General features: G+C 47.7%; 1 protein-coding gene across 2 annotated transcripts in view; it reads left to right on the forward strand.

The window, feature by feature from the left end:
- Nucleotides 1–22,398, forward strand: part of ADORA2A (adenosine A2a receptor) — a 47,104-nt gene that overhangs the window by 20,685 nt on the left and 4,021 nt on the right. For both annotated transcript variants that reach the window (XM_038763005.1, XM_038763006.1), the window contains exon 2: nucleotides 8,447–9,342. In XM_038763005.1, the coding sequence (XP_038618933.1) occupies nucleotides 8,993–9,342 (350 nt within the window). In that variant the 5' untranslated portion in view covers nucleotides 8,447–8,992. The remainder of the gene's footprint in view (nucleotides 1–8,446; nucleotides 9,343–22,398) is intronic.

Below are 22,398 nucleotides of genomic sequence, written 5' to 3' on the forward strand. Positions count from 1 at the left end.
GCAACAAGTGAGCCGGGGGGCAGGGGCGCAACATATCATGAAGGTGCAAGCAGAGGTTTTTGTGTGGGCAGCCGGAGTGGAGTGCCAGTTTCCTGCCGTAATAATGATGACATTTATTAAGTGCTTACTATGTGCAAAGCACTGTTCTAAGCGCTGGGGAGGTTACAAGGTGATCAGCTTGTCCCACGGGGGGCTCACAGTCTTAATCCCCATTTTACAGTTGAGGTAACTGAGGCACAGAGAAGTTAAGTGACTTGCCCAAAGTCATACAGCTGACAAGTGGCAGAGCCTGGATTTGAACCCGTGACCTCTGACTCCAAAGCCCGTGCTCTTTCCACTGAGCCACCGCCATAGCGCCATAGCCGAGTGGGCCACCTTATTCTTCGCCACCCCTGTTAGCCAGCTATTTGTCAGCACTCCTGAGGGCCCTTTCCAGTGTCCCAAGAGGAGGATCACCCATCTATTTATTTATTTATTTATTTTACCTGTCCATATCTATTCTATTTATTTTATTTTGTTAGTATGTTTGGTTTTGTTCTCTGTCTCCCCCTTTTAGACTGTGAGCCCACTGTTGGGTAGGGACTGTCTCTATATGTTGCCAACTTGTACTTCCCAAGCGCTTAGTACAGTGCTCTGCACACAGTAAGCGCTCAATAAATACGATTGATGATGATGATGATGATCCTGCTGGTCAGTTTGGGTCACATTTTATCGTCTACACTCCTGCCAAACACCACATCAGAAATCTCCCAGTCTTGTCCTTCTGGTTCTTCTTCCCTTCGGCAAAGGTCCTGGAGAGAAAGGGAGACGGGGGTCTTTCAGCCCAGGATTTAGGGGCCTTAAGAAGTGAGCTGTCTCAAGCAGATTCAGTAAAACATCCAGAGACCCTGGGCAATTCAGTGGCAGAAGCCAGATCGAGTACCAAGCTCCTTAAGAGCCCAAGGTTTTCAGTTTCTTTTTCCCTCGAATTTGCCCAGTAACTCAGAGGGTATCTATCTCTCTCCCTCTTCCTGACTCTGACCAATGGTCCATCTAGCCCAATAGTCTGCTTCTAACAGGAGGATTGGAGGGACTGTGTGATGGTTGTCCTACTTGATAAGTCACCCTATAAGAAGCAGTGAGGCCTAATGGCTAGAGCATGGGCCTGGGAATCAGAAGGACCTGGGTTCTAATCCCAGCTCTGCCGTTGTCTGCTTTGTGACCTTGGGCAAGTCACTTTACTTCACTGGGCCTCAGTTACCTCATCTGTAAAATGCGAATGAGACTGTGAGCCCCATGTGGGACAGGGACTGTGTCCAACAGATTTACTTGTATCCACCCCAGCGTCTAGTACAGTGCCTGGTACATAATAAGCGATTAACAAAGACCATACTAATAATTATTATTATTATCATGCACCACCCTAAGGCCCCCAGTTTTTCCCTCTACGTCCCTAAGCTTTCTCTCTGGTGGCAAGCTCTGCATCCACCTGAAACAACTGTTCATTAGCTTTGAAGGACACGGTCAACTCTGTCTCCACTATCCATCCTCGCTTTTCTCCCATGACCATCCAGTCCGCATCCTTTGCTCCTCCCAAGCCAACCTACACACTGTGCCATATTCTAGTCTCTCTCACCATGAACCCTTTGCTCACATCCTCCCTCCTGCCGAGAATTCCCTCCCAAGTCTGGCAGATCACTACTTTCCCCATCTCCAAAGTTGTTTTAAAATCAAAACTCCCTCAAGAGGCCTTCCTTATTAACTTCTCTCCTCTCCATTCTATTTCCCCCTCCACTGACACTCCAGCACTTCCAAGTGACCTCAGTACTTGGCTATTCGCTTCCCAATTCTCCGTAGCCCTTATGTAAATATCCTTAAACAGTGTTGCTTCCCCAATCTGTAATTTATTTTATCATCTGTCACCCCACTAGACTGTAAGCTACTTGTGGGCAGGGATTGTGGCGCCCAACTCAATCATATTGTGCTCTTCAAAGCACTTTATTCAGTACTCTGCTCACCCAGGGTAAGTAGTCAATAAATACCATTGAGTAATTGGCATTCCTCATGTTTATCACTTGATGAGTAAAGAAGCATTTCCATTTGTTTGTTTTGAGTTTATCAGCTTGGAGCCTTTGTTCCAGGCACTGATCCAGCCCCCACATTTCACTGTCTAGTGCCAGCTTGCTCACTGTGGCCCCATCTCCTCTATCTCATTCATTCATTCATTCATTCATTCATTTATTCATTCATTCAATCGTATTTATTGAGCGCTTACTGTGTGCAGAGCACTGTACTAAGCGCTTGACCATCAAGCCCTTTCCCACGTCCTCCCTCTGGCGTGAAACTCACTTTCCCTCCATATACACCAGACCACGACACTCCCCACCTTCAAAGCTTTATTAAAATCACATCTCCTCTAAGGGACATTCCCTAAGCACTTGGATCTGTACCCGTTAAGCATTTGATTAGAGAAGCAGCATGGCCTAGTGGCAAAGCACGGGCTTGGGAGTCAAAGGTCATGAATTCTAATCCCGGCTTCACCACTTATCAGTTCTGTGATTTTGGGCAAGTCACTTCACTTCTCTAGGCCTCAGTTACCTCATCCGTAAAATGGGGATTAAATCTGTGAGCCCCACATGGGACAACCTGATTACCTTGAATCTACCCTAGCACTTAGAACAGTGCTTGGCACATAGTATGTGCTTAACAAACACCATCATTATTTGATATTCACCCATACTCTCAACCCCACCTCACTTAATGTGCATATCCACAACTTATTTATTTATATTAATGTCTGTTTCCCCCTCTAGACTGTAAGCTCTTTGTGGACAGGGAATGTGTCTACCAAATCTGTTGTACCGTACTCTCCTAAGCTCTTAGTATAGTGCTCTGCACACAGTAAGTGCCCAGTAAATGCCATTGATTGATCTGAGCTGTGAAGACAAAGGCTCAAGGGTGAGAGAGTGGGAGAAATGTTCAGGGGTTACAAGAAGACCAACCAGAAGGGTATTTTATAGTCCTAAAAGTGGGGAAACTCTAGATCAGTGAATGGTAGATTTTGCCATACAAACTCCCACAAATGCCCAGAATTTGGAGTCCTTCTTACAGTAGACTTCCCCAAGGTAATGCATCCTTGCCCTCTCTGTGTGTGTGTGTGTCTCTCTGTGTCTCTCTCTGTCTCTCTCTCTCTCGTTTTAAAGGTATTCATTTGTTAAGGACTTACCATGTACCAGGCACAATTCTAGGCAATGAGATAGGTATAAGATAATCACTTTGAATACAGCTCGTTGTTGGGACAGTCTCTATATGTTGCCGACTTGTACTTCCCAAACACTTAGTACAGTGCTCTGCACAGAGTTAGCACTCAATAAATACGACTGAATGAATGAATGTCCCACAAGGGACTCACAGTCTTAATCTCCATTTGACAAATGAGGTAACTAAAGCACTGAGAAGTGAAGTGGCTTGTTCAAGATCACGCAGCAGACAAGTGGTGGAGCCGGGATAAGAATTCATTCATTGATTCATTCATTGATGATGATGATTCATTCATTCATTCAATTGTATTTATTGAGCGCTTACTGTGTGCAGAGCACTTGTACTAAGCACTTGGGAAGTACAAGTTGGCAACATATAGAGATGGTCCCTACCCAACAGTGGGCTCACAGTCTAGAAGGGGGAGAAAAAAACAAAACATATTAACAAAATAAAATAAATAGAATATGTACAAGCAAAATAAATAGAGTAATAAATATGTTAAAACATATATACATATATACAGGTGCTGTGGGGAAGGGAAGGAGGTAAGGCAGGGGGGATGGACGGGGGAGAAGGGGGAGAGGAAGGAGGGGGCTCAGTCTGGGAAGGCCTCCTGGAGGAGGTGGGCTTTCAGTAGGGCCTTAAAAATATGGAACGCTTCATTAATTTGCGTGTCATCCAGTCCTCTGACTTCCAAGCCCATGCTCTTCCCACTAGGCCATACTACTTCTCTCCTTTCTATTTCACTTGTTCTGCATTTTCACAGAAAATAATGACTGAGACGGAGCTCTGGAATGTGTTTGGTGAACGAGAAGGAAGAGCAGGTACTTGGGTTTTCTTAGCCCAGTGCTCCCTCCTCTCCTCAGGATATGGGCGGGAATGCTCAATATCGAGGAGGCGGATGAGGTCTGTACAGAGCACTGACGGCTTTTTCATTTCCCCTCAAATTGTTTGGCCTCTCCCAGGAAGGTTGTTGAAGGGTAAGGAGCCCAAATTCACAGGGATATCTGACGTCCTGTCCTGAGGAGAAGCAGTTGTCCCAAGAGCTCCCTGTGCTGAAGCAAGACACTGGCCCCAGACCTCAAACTGGAACTGGGCATCCACCCGAGATGAAGCAGTCAGTCAGTCAGTCAATTGTATTTATTGAGCTCTTACTATGAGCAGAGCACTGTACTAAGCACCTGGGAGACTACAATATAACAATAAACAGATATATTCCCTGCCCAAAAATGACCTTACAGTCAAAATGGGGGGGAGACAGGCATTAGTATAAATAAATAAGTTACAGATATGTACACAAGTGCTGTGGGGCTGGGGTGGGGGGATATGGTTTTGTTCTCTGTCTCCCCCTTTTAGACTGTGAGCCCACTGTTGGGTAGGGACTGTCTCTATATGTTGCCAATTTGTACTTCCCAAGCGCTTAGTACAGTGCTCTGCACATAGTAAGCACTCAATAAATACGATTGATGATGATGATGATGATGAATAAAAGGAGCAAGTCAGGGTGACGCAGAAGGGAGTGGGAGAAGCAAAGCCCCAATCCTCACAAAGCTCTGGGACCGGGCTCTGTGTCAGGCTTAGGTCTGCTCTGAGCGAGCACGGTGGATTCGCAAGTGACTGATGAGGACCGGGGCTGCTTAAATAAAGTAAAGGTTGATTTAATAACAAGAAAGGCAGGGACATGGCCCAGGGCTCTAAGGGAGAGAGAATGAATCCAGTATAATGAAGACTAAGAAACAAATTCTCTCGAGCCTTCGCAGCCGAAAGCAAATCTATAAGTGGTTTGGATCTGCAAACCAGGTTAAAGCTTCTGTAAGTACAAGTAACTTATAGAATTGGTTCCCTGAGGATTAATTGACACGTGAATGGGCTGAAAACCCATCTAGCCCTATCGAAAGAGAGAGGTAGGCTATCGATTTCATAGGTCTCATCAATCCTGGCTCCAAGATCCTGATATCATCCGTCCACCAGATGCAAAAACAAAAGGCGGTTTTCTCCGGGCTCTCGGCTAGAACTCTTAGCATGGAAATATTTGTGTTGAGGGGAGAAAGATGTGTTGGTGGTATTTATTAAGCACTTTTTATGGTTTTGTTAAGCACTGTACTAAGCCCTGGGGTAGCTACAAGCTAATCAGGTTGATTGAGCACAGTCCATGTACCACATGGGGCTTTCGGTCTTAGTCTCCATTTTACAGACGAGGCAACTTAGGCACAGAGAAGTTAAATGACTTGCCCAAATAATTTAACTTGTCGCATGTAACATGTGCCCTTGTCACACAGCAGACAAGTAGCCCAGCTGGGACTAGAACCCAGGTCCTTCTGACTCTTAGGTTCGTGCTCTATCCACTAAGCCACATTACTTCTCAATCAATCACGGATTGATCCTTTTGCCAATTCCAGCCTAGGAGGAGGGGGTGTTGGAGGGCTTTGGTCTGGATGAACCAGGAAAGAAATATTCATTCATTCATTCAATCGTATTTATTGAGCGCTTTTTCGCCAGAGATTCTAGAGGAAGAGAGAGGAGGCCGGGCCAGGAGAGACACCCTGGCCATACCCGGACCCCCGACTGCCCTTAGGGACATTTAGGGGATGGTGATGACATTTAGGAACTTCATACAAGCCACCCCGGCGGGATCAGAATAAGTGCATTAAAACCCTCTGGGCAGGTTTGCAAATAGCCATTCACTTGTGGCAAATAACAGTCCAGGCTGGATAAGTAAAATGCTGGTTCATTCATTTTATTATGTGAGCTGGTAAATTCTTTATATTTGTAAAGGTTGCCCCAGAGAGGGTGGGAATTAGCATCTCCTCAGTGCCCTTTGCCATGTTATAAAGATCGGCCTAGTATAGTACATAGCCCAGGCTTGACATTCCATCTTTAGCTAAGAATGCTCACCTGGGGCTGTTGGGCACTCACTGCTGATCAGGCCTCGGGAGCCTCCCCATTTCCAACGGAAATGAACTAGGACCGATCGGACCCTGTTTTCCTTGGGGAGATGGGAAGGTGGGAGGAAGTAGATCTGTGACATAAGTAAACAATGGCCCGGTGGGGTAACAGTCTGTTCTGAATGTGTGTCCTCAAAAGCCTCCGGAGGCCCGAAAAGCAACAAAGGAAAAAAGGGGAAAGGAGTGAGTAATGACCGTGCACAGCCAATTCCGAGAATTCTCTTGACATATTAACTCGAGTCCTGAGGCATTCTGACCCTGGATTGACCCGGTCTCAGGGTGGATGAGACACATAGGTGTGGACGGAGAACCAGGTGGTTCTTGGGCAAGAGAAGCAGCACTAAAGGAAAAGACAATCAAAATTTCCCTGAACACCTATGGCTTTAGCCCAGCCCAGCGGTCAGAGGCCAAGGAGCAGGACATTTGGCCATAAGAGAGGACAAGTTGACTAAGGCCATCTCCATCTGTAACTAAATCACAGAGACCAATGACTCCATCGTATTTACTGAGCACTTACTGTGTGCAGAGAACTGTACTAAGCGCTCGGGAGGCTACAGTAGAACAGAGTTGGTAGGCACGTTCCCGGCCCACAACGAAATTTCACCCACTCTGCATTCTCAGTCCCTGGGAGGGCGTGGGAGAGCCAAGGAGAGTTAGTGTTAGTGTTCGGGGGGAAGGGAAAAGAGTGGAGTTGCATCTTCTGAAGGTGAACTTTCAATCATTCAATTTTATTTATTGAGTGCTTACTGTGTGCACAGCACTGTGCTAAGCGCTTGGGAGAATATGTATAACACTAAACAGACGTATTCACTACCCGCAATGAGCTTACAGTGCAGAGGGAGGAGGTTGTAAGGCAGGAAGTGAACAGAGGTTGTAGAACAGATCTCGTGTTTTCACAGGGCCCAAGTGTCCTTACTCCATCTTAACTCTGATGTATGGATGAGATCATTTTCTATAAGGGATCCTTTCCACACTTATGTGAAGGGGAAGAGGCATGCTCCGATCTGTGGAAGTGACAAAGTTGCCTGGCATATGCAAGAAAATGAAACTTGGACCATTCAGGCCATTTCAATGAAGGAACTGGGATCATATTGGGTGGCCAAAGGGGTTGAACCCAGCAAAGGTGTTTTCTCTGGAGAAATTGTTATAATTGTTATAATTATGGCAATTGTGATATTTGCTTACTATGTGTCAACCACTGTACTAAGCTCTGAGGTAGATATGAGTTAATCATGTTGGACACAGTCCTGGTCCCACATAGGGCTCTCAGTCTAAGTATGAGAGAGAATAGGTAGTGAATCCCCATTTCACAGATGATGAAACTGAGGTACCCTGAAGTTAAGTGACTTGCCCAAGGTCACACAGCAGGTAAGTGGTGGAGTCGGGACTAGAACTTGGGTCCTCTGATCCCCAGGCCCTGGACTACCCTGCTCCTCAGTGTTGGGGAAAGAGCCAGGCCAAGATCTTAGTAATGCTACAGGCTCTGACGCCGGGGGGCCAAAGGGAAGAAAAAACTCTTTCCCTAGGCTGGCATAATAATATAATAATAATAATGATGGCATTTGTTAAGCGCTTACTATATGCAAAGCACTGCTCTAAGCGCTAGAGAGGATACAAGGTGGTCAAGTTGTCCCACGTGGGGCTCACAGTCTTAATCCCAATTTTACAGATGAGGTAATAATAATAATAATGATGGCATTTATTAAGCACTTACCATGTGCAAAGCACTGTTCTAAGCACTGGGGAGGTTACAAGGTGATCAGGTTGTCCCACGGGTGGCTCACAGTCTTAATCCCCATTTTACAGATGAGGGAACTGAGGCACAGAGAAGTTGAGTGGTTTGCTCAAAGTCACACAGCTGAAAATTGACGGAGCTGGGATTTGAACCCATGATCCCTGACTCACAAGCCCGGGCTCTTTCCACTGAGCCACACTCAGTGGATATCACGGATATAGCCAGCATCCGGTGACGTCTGCCGGCTGTAACACATGTGACCTTTTCTTCATTAGACTGGGGTGGCATCCTGTTCCCCAGCAACTGACAGGTATGGGGTATCAGGCTTGAGAGAGGAAGATCTCTGGAGCCCCTGATGCTCTTAGGAAGATCGAAAGGCCTAGGTTTGATTCACGGTTTGATTCTGGAGTCTGTGATTTGCAGAGAGAGGGGAATCACTCCCCTGAAGCCGGGCCTTTCCCGACTGGCTCCTTCTCCCAGTGGCCTGGCTTGTTGCTGACCTGTCTTCTCCTTATTGGATTTTCAGGAAACACCAAGCAGAGGAGCTCTGCGTCCACGGAGGAGAAGGTTTTCCGAAGCCTGAAGAGCCGCTACCCGCGGCCCCTGAGTGACCGTTTGGAGGACCGAGTTTGGAGAGGCAGGATTGTCAGCGGAGAAGAGCTGCAGTCCCCTTCTTGAAGCCACTCTGCTGTGTGACTCCAGTCACTCCCCTACCAGGTGACAGGGACGAAGGTCTCCTCTAACGTTAGCAACTCTGTTTGCACTGGGCGAGGGACACTGCGGCACCGGAGCTGGGCGACGGGCAGAGTGTCCATGCCGGCTCCGCCTCTCCCCAGCCTGCCCGCGGGGCCCAGATCTCAGGGGCTGTGAGTTCCCTCTGGTCTGGCCCGGGCAGCCCTGCCTGAAGTGGGAGAGAACTGAGTGGTGACTGTGGCGCCGTCCCCCAAAGACTACACCCTCCCCTCCGGGCCTGGAGTGGTTTTCGAGGTGCCCCCGCCACCGTTCACCGGGCTGCAGATATGGACTCTGAGCCCCTCCGGCCCCGGCTCAAGTTGACTCGGTTGACCTCACCATGGGCACGCACGAGGACGATCATTTCCCCTCGACTATGGTCTACATCGTGGTGGAGCTGGTCATCGCGGTGCTGGCCATCCTGGGCAACGTGCTGGTCTGCTGGGCCGTCTACCTGAACAGCAACCTGCAGAACGTCACCAACTACTTCGTGGTGTCCCTGGCGGCGGCGGACATCGCCGTGGGGATCCTGGCCATCCCCTTCGCCATCACCATCAGCACCGGCTTCTGCGCCTTCTTCCACGGCTGCCTCTTCATCGCCTGCTTCGTCCTGGTCCTGACCCAGAGCTCCATCTTCAGCCTGCTGGCCATTGCCATCGATCGGTACATCGCCATCCGCATCCCGCTCAGGTCAGGCTGCCTGGCGCCGGGGGTGAAGGGAGGGCTGGGGGGACAATGGAGAGCAGGAGCGAAAATGCCCGACCCCGTTTTTCCCAAAGAAGTTCCACATTTCTGGCTGAAGTTAAAAAACAAAAACAAAAAACACAATTCACTGAGAGCTGAGGGGGTCCACAGACCTCTCCTTGGGTTGGATTTTTTAAAATCCAGATTCCTCACTGCCTTTAAAAAAAAAAAATAACTGACGGCTTGAGAAGAAATATTCTGACTTCATCTTCACAGGAGCGTGTGTGAAAGGAAGTGGGGGAAAGGGATGGGATGTAAGAACTCCAGAGGCAAGTCAGTTATCTGAACGTTGGTGGAGTTCAGTTCCGATAACTTAAGAAAATTGGATGGCGGCCCGTCTGAGGAAGCCAAACCTCGCCATGTTCAATTATCTGGGTTATCAGTTCTGTACTGTAGAGCCTGAGAGATGTGAGTTCTTGCTAGGCTTTGAATCATCTCGTTTTGCCACAAGCAGAAAGATGTGTAAGGTCCTCTGTAAATGGATGAAATAAGCTGGCCATCCCCTCCCATAGCCATGAGTGGATGGACACCGGCCCCATTCGGTTGTTTAATAAATTGGCTTTAGTATCTACGGAACCGGACGGTAATTTCACATGCAGGAATACATACTGCCTGGAGAGTGAAGCATAACCAAAGACCCTGGAAACCATGTATTGATTTTCAAATGCTCGGAGCATCTGTGGTCTGCTCCACTGCGGAGTTAGCCAGTTTTGAAACGTTCAGCTGCTACTGCATCAGGCCCAGAATCGGGGATGGACCGGCCCAGTAGCTAACATCTGTGTGCCATCTAACATCCCTTCATTGATTCATTTGATAGTATTTATTGAGGGCTTACTGTGTGCAGATCACTATACTAAGCGCTAGGAGAAGCAGCGTGGCTCAGTGGAAAGAGAACAGGCTTTGGAGTCAGAGGTCATGGGTTCAAATCCCAGCTCCGCCAATTGTCAGCTGTGTGGCTTTGGACAAGTCACTTAAATTCTCTGTGCCTCAGTTACCTCATCTGTAAAATGGGGATGAAGACTGTGAGCCCCCCATGGGACAATCTGATCACCTTGTAACCTCCCTAGTGCTTAGAACAGTGCTTTGCACACAGTAAGCGCTTAATAAATGCCATTATTATTATTATTATTATTATTATTATTATTATTGGGAGAGTAAAATATAATGATAAACATACACATTCCCCTGCCCGCAATGAGCTTATAGTACAGAGGGACCTCTGCTCCATCCCTTGCTCTCCCCATTAGAAGCCATTATGGGCCTCTCATCCTCCACCTTATCCGAACTCCTCTTGAACCTGCTGATGTTTTTCAGTCTACACAACTTCCTGTGGTAACAGATTCCATCTGCTCACCACCTACAGAGTGAAGAAAAGGGTGGGAGAGGTCGAAGATGTGGAGGCCCAGCTGGCCCGTCTGAGCAAGTCAAACAAGTGGCTGCACAGAGGCATTAGCCCAGCTGGGAAGGGATGTGGAGGGGGCTGGGGACTGGGGGTGAGGTGGGGAGGCATACACTGACAGAGAGGTAGGTGAGGGAGTCTAGACTGTTCCCTCCAGCGTTACTAAGGTGAGAGGTGGTTGGGGAAATACTAGAAAGTTGCATGAATTCTCCCTCCCTTGCTTCCTCCTTCTTTCCTCCCTCCATCTTTACTATTCCCCTGCTTCCTCTCTCCCCTTTTCTCCCTTCCTTCCTCTTTCTCTCCCTCCCCCACTCAGTGGAGAAGAGCACGGGCTTTGGAGTCAGAGGTCATGAGTTCAAACCCCGGCTCCGCCAATTGTCAGCTGTGTGACTTTGGGCAAGTCACTTAACTTTTCTGGGCCTCAGTTACCTCATCTGTAAAATGGGGATTGAGACTGTGAGCCCCACGTGGGACAACCTGATCACCTTGTAACCTCCCCAGCGCTTAGAACAGTGCTTTGCACATAGTAAGCGCTTAATAAATGCCATCATTATTATTATTATTATTATTATTATTCTCTCCCTCCTTCCTCCTTGATCTCTCTCCTTTCTCTCCCTCCCTCCTTTCTCTCCCTTCCTCCCTCCCTTTCTCTCCCTCCCTCTCTCTCTCCCTCTCCCTCCTTCCTTTTCCCTTCTCCTTTCTCTCCCTCCCTTCCCTTTTCTCTCCCTCTTTCTCTCCCTCCCCCACTCCTTTCTCTCCCTCCTTCTTCCTTTATCTCCCTCCTATCTCTCCCTCCCTCCTCCTTTCTCTCCCTTCCTCCCTATCTCCTTCCTTTCTCTCCCTCTCTCCTTCCTTTCTCTCCTTCCCTCCTACTTTCTTTCTCTGTCTCTGTCTCTCTCTGTGTCTCTGTCTCTGTCTCTCTCTGTCTCTGTCTCTCTCTCCCTCTCCCTCTCCCTCCCTCCTTCTGGCCTGAACTGTTGGTCTTTCTTTCTCCTGGTCCACCACAGCATTTTATAAAGCCACAGGTGATGCAGACAGTAGGGTACTGTCAGCAAGATGGCTGGGGTGATAATGAGGAAGAACTGAGGATGACGGAGGCTTAGTGGAAAAAGCATGGGTCTGGGAATCAGAGGGCCTGAGTTCTAATACCAGCCCTGCTGCTTGCCTGGTATGTAATAGTGGTATTTGTTAAGATCCTACTATATGTCAAGTACTGTTCATAACTTCTCTGTGCCTCATCATCCTCATCTATAAAATGGGGATTAAATATCTCTTCTCCCTCCCTTTTAGATTGTGAGTCCTCTGTGGCACAGGGACTGTGTTGGACCTGATTATCCCATTCCTAGCCCATCACTTATTAATGCTAATAATTGTGGCATTTGTTAAGCGCTTACTACGTGCCAAGCACTGTACTAAGCACTGGGGTAGATACAAAATCATTAGGGCTCACATGGGGCTCATAGTCTAAGTAGGAGGAAGAGCAGGTATTGAATCCCCATTTTGCAGATGAGGGAACTGAGGCACAGAGAAGCAGAGTGACTTGCCCAAAGTCACACAGCAGACAAGTGGCAAAGGCAGGTTTAGAACCCAAGTCCTCTGACTCCCAGGCTTGTGTTCTTTCCACTAGCTGACACTGCTTCTCAGTGTGGGGCACATAGAAAACATTTAAGCATTATTATCATCTTTAGCATGATCCTGGAGTTGTAGTTTGGGACCCACAGGGAGAGAATCTGGGCTGCCCTGTGGCAGGTCTGGGCCTGGTGGAAGGCTGAGGGAGGCCTTCCCTGTCTAAGCCCTGATTTCCTCTTCTCCCACTCCTTTCTGCATCACCCTGATTTGTTCCCCAGGCCCCACAGCACTTATGTCCATATCCGTAATTTATTTCTTTATATTAATGCCTGTCTCCCCCTCTGCCTGACTGTAAGCTTATTGTGGGCAGGCAAAATGTCCACCAAATCTGTTATATTATTATGTTGCCTCTCCCAAGTGCTTAGTACGGTGCTCTGCACACAGTAAGTGCTCAATAAATGCGATCGATTTATTGATTGATAGAAGCAGCAGCATGGCCTTGTGGATAGAACATGGGCCTGGCTTCTAATCCTGGCTCTGCAACTTGTCTGCTGCCTGACCTTTGGCAAGTCACTTGACTTCTCTGTGCCTTAATTACCTCATCTGTAAATGGGGGTGAAGACTGTGAACACTGTGTGGGACATGGACTGTACCCAACCTGATTACCTTGTATCTACTCCAGCACTTAGCACAGTGCCTGGCACATAGTAAGCACTTAACAGATGCCTCAATTATTATTATTATTATAAGAAGAATTTCCATACGATTGAATGAATGAATGTGTTAATTTGGAGTGGCCCCCTCAGTTTTCCATGACCTCCTTCACCTGGTGCTGGTGAACCGTTGGGTGAACGATTCCATATCTGTCCAGCAGAACTCACATGTGATTTTTGCAAGGCCTCTGGGCTGGCATCTTTTCAGACTGAAGAATCCTCATCTTTTCAGACTAACCCTTCCCTCCCCCACTACCCTGCTATCTTGGTTGCCCATCTCTGTACCTTTTCCAGCTCTATTATTGCTTCCCAAAGAGCCCCAAGTCTTCAGTCAACAATGACCCCACTGACCTCTTTTCTTAGTGGCGCCTCAGTCACCACTGATGATGAGTCCATCAACATCTAGTCTCAGTTTGGATTGCTTTTCCCTCGGTCCCCTTTCGTTGGCTCACAATGGAGTTATCTGCCACTTTTCCATTCAGCTGTCTCCTTCAGCTTTATAGGGTTCCCAGAAGTTAATTCCCAAGCACTTGACCACCTGCGAAAAGCATGATGTCATACTCTAAGTTTGAGATTTGACCGAACCCTCTTCCAGATCATTTATGAAGATGTGCAGTAAATCTATCTACCTTCCCTATCCCTGGGGTATCTCGGGGTTATTTTCACTTCTCCCCTCCCGCCAAGTGACACAGTCTGCAATGAGAGGAGACCTGATCTCGCTGTGGCCCAGCCCAGCCCAAAGCTGCTCTCCTCCTCCCCCCAGCTCTGGGGGAAGTGGTGGGGACAGGACTGTGAGCCCACTGTTGGGTAGGGACTGTCTCTATATGTTGCCAACTTGTACTTCCCAAGCTCTTAGTACAGTGCTCTGCACACAGTAAGCGCTCAATAAATACGATTGATTGATTGATTGATTGATTGACTGGGGAGGCTAGGGAGAGCAGCCAGCACTGAGCTGGAATTTCAAGAAGCTCACGTCCCCTCAGTGTGAGCTAAGTATTTTGTCACTCAGGTGTGAGGTTGTTGCTGGGGGCATCAAAGCACATTAAGCGCTCAATAAATACGATTGAATGAATGAATGAACTAGACCATGCTGCTTTTCTATGGAGATCTCCCATGGCTGGCTGACAGATTTTGTGTATTGTACCCTCCCAAGGGCTTAGTACAGTGTTCTGCACACAATAAACACTCAGTAAATACCATTTCTTCCCAAAGAGCCCCAAGCCTTCAGTCAACAAAGCAACCTCCCTCAAAGATGCTCCTTGAAGGAGGGTCGCAGGTTTCAGCCACCCACCAGCAGCTGCTTCCATACCCAGTCGAAGCAAGGCGGGCAAGGACACTGAAAATGAATCTTGGGGTGAACCAGCCTCAGCCCTGGCACAAGAAGAGAAAGTGAGCCACTATGAACTAACCTCGGCCCTGCCATTAGGAGAATAGACGAGCTACCGTGAGCCAGCCTCAGGCCTGCCACAATGGGAACGGGCAAGCCACCATGAAGAAGTCTCAGTCCTACCCCAAGGAGCTACCCAAGTCCCAGCATTTTGGGTCCGGGCTGCGGGTATCCCAAATAGTCCCAAGTCAGGAGTGGCCCCAACCTCCATCAAGGGGCATTTTTTACCTGCTGCCCGAGAGCTCACTGCAGGGAGTACATCTCCGGACTCAGCCTTTGGATCGGTCAATCATAACTCCATTGTGAGCCAATGAAAGGGGATGTAGGGAAAAGCAATCCAAAATGAGAGTAGATGTTGAGGGACTCACCATCAGTGGTGACTGAGGCACCACTCAGAAAAGAGGTCAGTGGGGTCATTGTTGACTGAGGCTTGGGGGTCTTTGGGAAGAAATGGTATTTATTGAGTGTTCATTGTGTGCAGAGCACTGTTCTAAGCCCTTGGGAGGGTACAATACACAAAATCTGTCAGCCAGCCACGGGAGAGCATGGTCTAGTTCATTCATTCATTCAATCGTATTTATTGAGCGCTTACTGTGTGCAGAGCACTGCTAAACGCTTGGGAAGTACAAGTTGGCAACATATAGAGATGGTCCCTACCCAACAGCAGGCTCACGGTCAAGAAGGGGGAGACAGGCAACAAAACAAAACATGCGGACATGATAGAGCACGAGCCTGGGTTTTAATCCCAGGTTTGTCACTGTCTGCCTTATGACCTGGGGCATTTCTCTGTGTCTCAGGTCCCTCATCTGTAAAATGGGGATTAAGACTGGGAGCCCTACTGCGGGACAGGGACTGTAACCAACCCGATTATCCTGTATCAACCCCAGCGCTTTGAACAGTGCCTGGCACGTAGTAAGAGCTTAACAAATACCACATTTTACAGATGAGGTAACTGAGGCACAGAGAAGTTAAGTGACTTGCCCAAAGTCACACAGCTGACAAGTGGCAGAGCCGGGATTTGAACCCATGACTCCAAAGCCCGGGTCTTTCCACTGAGTCATGCTGCCCATTTCCACAGACACCGACCCCCTCATTGCCTGCCCAAACCTCACCCCAATCCCCGTTAATACATCAATCAATTGTATTTATTGAACATTAATTGGGTGCAGGGCTCTATGCTAAGCCCTTAGGAGAGAATAATACAGTAGAGTTGGTGTACATACTTGCTGCCCACAAGAAGCTTACAGTCAAAGTGGGGAAACAGACATTAAAATATATGACCAATAGGGAAATGGCAGAGTATAGGTTTATGTATTTAAGTGCTGTGGGGCTTGGAGTGGGGTGAATATCAAGTGCCTAAAGTGTAATAATATAATAATAATGGTATTTGTTATGCACTTACTATGTGCAAAGCACTATTCTAAGCGCTGGGGAGGTTACAAGGTGATCAGGTCGTCCCACGGGGGGCTCACAGTCTTAATCCCCATTTTACAGATGAGGTAACTGAGGCACAGAGAAGTGAAGTGACTTGCCCAAAGTCACACAGCTGACAGTTGGCGGAGCCGGGATTTGAACCCGTGACCTCTGACTCCAGAGCCCTTGCTCTTTCTACTGAGCCACGCTGCTTGAATAGGGGAAATGAGGGCTTAGTCAGGGAAGGCCTCTTGGAGGAGATGTGATTGGAGGAGGAGGTGGCAGAAGCAGCGTGGTTCAGTGGAAAGAGCCCGGGCTTTGGAGTCAGAGGTCACGGGTTCAAATCCCACTCTGCCAATTGTCAGCTGTGTGACTTTGGGCAAGTCATTTAACTTCTCTGGGCCTCAGTTCCCTCATCTGTAAAATGGGGATTAAGACCGTGAGCACCCCGTGGGACAACCTGATCACCTTGTAACCTCCCCAGCACTTAGAATACTTAGTAAGCACTTAATAAATGCCATTATTATTATTATCTTCCAGACGGTGAGCCCACTCTTCTAGACTGTGAGCCCACTGTTGGGTAGGGACCGTCTCTATATGTTGCCAACTTGTACTTCCCAAGCGCTTAGTACAGTGCTCTGCACACAGTAAGCGCTCAATAAATATGATTGATTGATTGCTTGATTGATTTTAGTGAGACTTTGAAGATTCATTCATTCATTCAATTGTATTTATTGAACGCTTACTGTGTGCGGAGCACTGTACTAAGCGCTTGGGAAGCACAAGTTGGCAACATATAGAAACGGTCCCTACCCAACAGCGGGTTCATCTGTCATTCAATGGGAGACTTGATCATTTTTTATTTAAACAGAACTTGTTAAGCACTCACTATGCGCTAGGCTCTGTACAAACTGCTGGGGAACATGCATGTGTCACATGGGGCTCACAGCTTTAATCCCCATTTTACAGATGAGGTAAACACAGACAAATGGAGAACAGTGGTCTGTCAGATATATGAAGGAGGAGGAAGTTGCTGGACAGAGGCATGTCATGGGCAAGGGGTTGGCGGCAAGATAAATGAGATGAAGATACATCTAGTACGTTGGTGTTAGAAGAGTAGAGTGGAGTGTGCAGGCTGGATTGTGGTAGGAGAGTAGCAAGGGTAGGTAGGAGGGTGAACTGGAGGAAGAAACCTTTCAGAAAGGGAGATATGATTATTCAACTGGGTTCGGCAGGTCAGGGCCCCTCCTCTCTGCACTTGCCCTTTCATCAGGAAGAGTAGAAATAATGAATTCTTAATGTGGCTTTTTCCCCACAGCAAGTTTCTTAATCCACGGAAGAGATTATAAGAGCAGCAACAGCAGGCCATAATAATAATGATAATGATAAAAATAACAATAACTGTGGTATTTGTCAAGCGTTTACTGTCAGGCACTATTCCCATTCTCGGCTTCAAGGCTGTCCATCCCCTCGCCCCCTCCTACCTCACCTCCCTTCGTTCCTTCTCCAGCCCAGCCCGCACCCTCCGCTCCTCTGCCGCTAACCTCCTCACCGTGCCTCGTTCTCGCCTGTCCCGCCATCGACCCCCGGCCCACGTCCTCCCCCAGGCCCGGAATGCCCTCCCTCCGCACATCCGCCAACCTAGCTCTCTTCCTCCCTTCAAAGCCCTACTGAGAGCTCACCTCCTCCAGGAGGCCTTCCCAGACTGAGCCCCCTTTTTCCTCTCCTCCTCCCCATCCCCCGGCCCTACCTCTTTCCCCTCCCCACAGCACTTGTACATATTTGTACAGATTTATTACTCTATTTATTTTACTTGTACATATTTACTATTCTATTTATTTTGTTAATGATGTGCATATAGCCATAATTCTATTGGTTCTGACGATTTTGACACCCGTCTACATGCTTTGTTGTCTGTCTCCCCCTTCTAGACTGTGAACCCGTTGTTGGGTAGTTGCCGACTTGTACTTCCAAAGCGCTTAGTACAGTGCTCTGCACACAGTAAGCGCTCAATAAATATGATTGAATGAATTAATGAATGAATGTTCTACTGAATGTGTGGCTGTCATATTATCTTTTACACAGCACAGAGTCATTGCAAATTTAAGATGGAAAATTTTTACAGTTGCTCAGACTTGAGCATCACCATTTCTTGACTTTTTTCTTTTTTTTGCAAATTAACCTCTCGGTCCTCTACGTTCCAAAGGGAGAGAAAGGAAATTTCTCCTGAGCCCCCTCCTTCCTCTCCCCCTCGTCCCCCTCTTCATCCCCCCATCTTACCTCCTTCCCTTCCCCACAGCACCTGTATATATGTATATATGTTTGTACATATTTATTAATCTATTTATTTATTTGTTTATTTTACTTGCACATATCTATTCTATGTATTTTATTTTGTTAATATGTTTGGTTTTGTTCTCTGTCTCTCCCTTCTAGACTGTGAGCCCACTGTTGGGTAGGGACTGTCTCTATATGTTGCCAACTTGTACTTCCCAAGGGCTTAGTACAGTGCTCTGCACACAGTAAGCACTCAGTAAATATGATTGATTGATTGATTGAAATTGTAACATGCAAGTGTGCTTTTTTCCACACCAGCCTCCCCTTCTCCCCTCCCCTGCCTGACGCCAGTCTGAGGAGGCTCCCCTCTCCTTTCCCTCACCCAATCCCAAATCCCCTGGGCCTCAGTTCCCTCATCTGTAAAATGGGGATGAAGACTGTGAGCCCCCCATGGGACAACCTGATCACCTTGTAACCTCCCCAGCGCTTAGAACAGTGCTTTGCACAGAGTAAGCGATTAATAAATGCTATTATTATTATTATTATTATTATTATTATCCCCTGGGGTCTTTTCTGGAATCCAGGGATGCTGGGGACTCCCAGAAGCTGGGGAAGAATCTCAACTGACCCGGGGAAGGGCTGGGGCAGGAGGAAATGCCTCTTCCTTTCCGACATTCTATTTATTGAATCCAGAGCCTCTCCTTGGACTCCAGGTTGTGTATTTCAGGACAGAATTCAAGAGGACAGCCAACTGCCCTTAAAGCTTTGCAAACAAACACAAACAATGGCACAGAATGGGCCACATTCTGGTCAGCAGGAATTTGGAGACTGCACAGCTGTGTCCCACAGCTGGAACGGCCCCTTTGGCTTCTAAAAAAAAGTCTGTCCGTTCCCGTGCTCACTCCGGGCAGCATGCCTCCTCTCAGCCCTCGTTTTTCCAGGGGCGCTGACGCCTCTTAGGCGAGGAGGCCTGTTGCCAACTTCTACTTCCAAGCGCTTAGTACAGTGCTCTGCTCACAGTAAGTGCTCAATAAATATGATTGATTGATTGATTGAACCGGCGCTCTCCCTGCTCTCCGTCACCATCCCCAGAGGGAAAACCACCAGGAGCCCTGCGTTCCTCTGCCCAGCAGCACATTTCCCAAAGTCTCCACAGGAGCTCCGTGGCTTAGAATTCCCCCGTCCCACACCTGGGAGCTCTGTCTCAAGTCTGTCAATCAATCAATCGACCAATTGTATTTATTGAACGCTCGAGAAGCAGCTTGGCCTAGTGGAAAGAGCATGGGTCTCTCCCCACTTCAAGCCATACTTCATTCTGCTGCCCAGATTGTCTTTGTCCAGAAACGCTCTGGGCATGTTACTCCCCTCCTCAAAAATCTCCAGTGGTTTCCAATCAATCTGCGCATCAGGAAGAAACTCCTCACCCTGGGCTTCAAGGCTGTCCATCACCGCGCCCCCTCTTACCTCACCTCCCTTCTCTCCTTCTCCAGCCCAGCCCGCAGCCTCCGCTCCTCTGCCGCTAATCTCCTCACCGTGCCTCGTTCTCGCCTGTCCCGCCATCGACCCCCGGCCCACGTCACCCCCGGGTCTGGAATGCCCTCCCTCCGCCCATCCGCCAAGCTAGCTCTCTTCCTCCCTTCAAGGCCCTACTGAGAGCTCACCTCCTCCAGGAGGCCTTCCCAGACTGAGCCCCTTCCTTCCTCTCCCCCTCGTCCCCCTCTCCATCCCCCCATCTTACCTCCTTCCCTTCCCCACAGCACCTGTATATATGTATATATATTTGTACATATGTGTTACTCTATTTATTTATTTATTTAGTTATTTTACTTGTACATATCTATTCTATTTATTTTATTTTGTTAGTATGTTTGGCTTTGTTCTCTGTCTCCCCCTTTTAGACTGTGAGCCCACTGTTGGGTAGGGACTGTTCTATATGTTGCCAACTTGTACTTCCCAAGTGCTTAGTACAGTGCTCTGCACACAGTAAGCGCTTAATAAATACGATTGATGATGATGATGATGATGATGATGATGATGGGTCTGGGAGCCAGAGGGCCTGGGCTCTAATTCCAGCTCTGACATTTGTCTGCTGTGTGACCTTGGGCAAGTCACAGCGTGGCTCAGCGGAAAGAGCATGGGCTAGGGAATCAGAGGTCATGGGTGCGAATCCCAGCTCTGCCAAATGTCAGCTGTGTGACTTTGGGCAAGTCACTTAACTTCTCTGGGCCTCAGTTCCCTCATCTGTAAAATGGGGATTAAGACTGTGAGACCCCTGTGGGACAACCTGATCACCATATATCCTTCCCAGTGCTTAGTACAGTGCTTTGCACGTAGTAAGCACTTAACAAATGCCATTATTATTATTACTCTGTGCCTCAGTTACGCCATCTGTAAAATGGGGATTAAATCCTACTCCCTCCTACTTAGACTGTGAGCTCATGTGGGACAGGGACTCAATCACTCTGCTCCCTCCTATCTTACCTCGCTACTCTACTATCAATCAATCAATCAATCAATCAATCGTATTTATTGAGCGCTTACTGTGTGCAGAGCGCTGTACTAAGCGCTTGGGAAGTACAAGTTGGCAACATATAGAGACAGTCCCTACCCAACAGTGGGCTCACAGTCTACAAGGGGGAGACAGAGAACAAAACCAAACATACTAACAAAATAAAATAAATAGAATAGATATGTACGAGTAAAATAAATAAATAAATAAATAGAGTAATAAATATGTACAAACATATATACATATATGCAGGTGCTGTGGGGAAGGAAAGGAGGTAAGATGTGTGGGTATGGAGAGGGGGACGAGGGGGAGAGGAAGGAAGGGGCTCAGTCTGGGAAGGCCTCCTGGAGGAGGTGAGCTCTCAGTAGGGCCTTGAAGGGAGGAACTACTACTACAACCCAGTCTGCACACTTCATTAACTTTTTCACTGTACCTCCTTTCCTCTTCTCCCATTCCCTTCTGTGTTGCCCTGACTTGCTCCTTTACTCATCCCCCCTCCCAGCCCCACAACACTTACGAACGTATCTGTCATTTATTTGTTTATATTAATATTATCTCCCCCTCTAGACTATAACCTCACTGTGGGCAGGGAATGAGTTTGTTTATTGTTGTATTGTACTCTACCCAGCGCTTCATACAGTGCTCTGCACACAGTAAGCACTCAATAAATACGATTGACTGACTGACAGGGACTGTGTCCAACCTGATTAGAGAGTATCTACCTCAGTGCTCAGAACAGGGCTTGGCACATTGTAAGCACTTAATAAGCACCATTTAAAAATAAATTGCTTACTGCGTGCAGAGTGCTGTACTAAGTCCTTGGGAGAATACATTATAACCGAGCTGGTAGATACGTTTCCTGCTCAAAGCTAGGTTTACAGTCTAGAGGGTGAGACAGAGGTTAAAATAAATTAATTAATTAGAGATATGTACATTAATGCTGTGGGGCTGAGGGTGGAATAAATATAGGGCGCAAATCCACGTTCAAGATGACACAGAAGGGAGAGTAGGGGAAATGAGAGCTCGGCTGGGGAAGGCCTCTTGGAGGAGATGTGATTTTAATAAGGTTTTGAGGGTGGGGAGAGTGGCGGTCTGTCAGGTATGGACGGGGAGGGGGTTCCAGGACAGAGACAGAGGTGGACAAGGGGTTGGTGATGAGGTAGATTTTATTTTGTTAGTATGTTTGGTTTTGTTCCCTGTCTCCCCCTTTTAGACTGTGAGCCCACTGTTGGGTAGGGACTGTCTCTATGTGTTGCCAACTTGTACTTCCCAAGCGCTTAGTACAGTGCTCTGCACACAGTAAACGCTCAATAAATACGATTGATGATGATGATGATCAAGGCACAGTGAGTAGGTCTCGGTTAGAGGAGCAAAGTGAGCGTGCTGGGCTGTAGAAGGAAATCAGTGAGATAAGATAAAAGGGGCCAAGGTGATTGAGTCCTTAAATTCAATGGTAAGGAGTTTCAAACCAGTGATACTGTATTACTGGGTCCCTGACTGGCTTTCCGCCGGTAAGAATCATAATCAAAATTGGGATAGTTAGTCAGCACGGCCTTTGTGCCAAAACATTATACTTTTCACTGGGGTAAATTCTAGTCTCTGGAACAAGAGTCTTCCCTGAAAAACCCAGGTTGAGGTCGCTGAGGCCAGATGGGGAGAAAGCTGGTAGCTCTCTGTCCCACCAGTGACCGTCCTCCTCCTGATGAGGATTGGGTGGTAAGAGACCTGCCGAAAA

This window comes from Tachyglossus aculeatus, chromosome 21, assembly GCF_015852505.1.
Source record: "Tachyglossus aculeatus isolate mTacAcu1 chromosome 21, mTacAcu1.pri, whole genome shotgun sequence".
Lineage (NCBI taxonomy): Eukaryota > Metazoa > Chordata > Mammalia > Monotremata > Tachyglossidae > Tachyglossus > Tachyglossus aculeatus.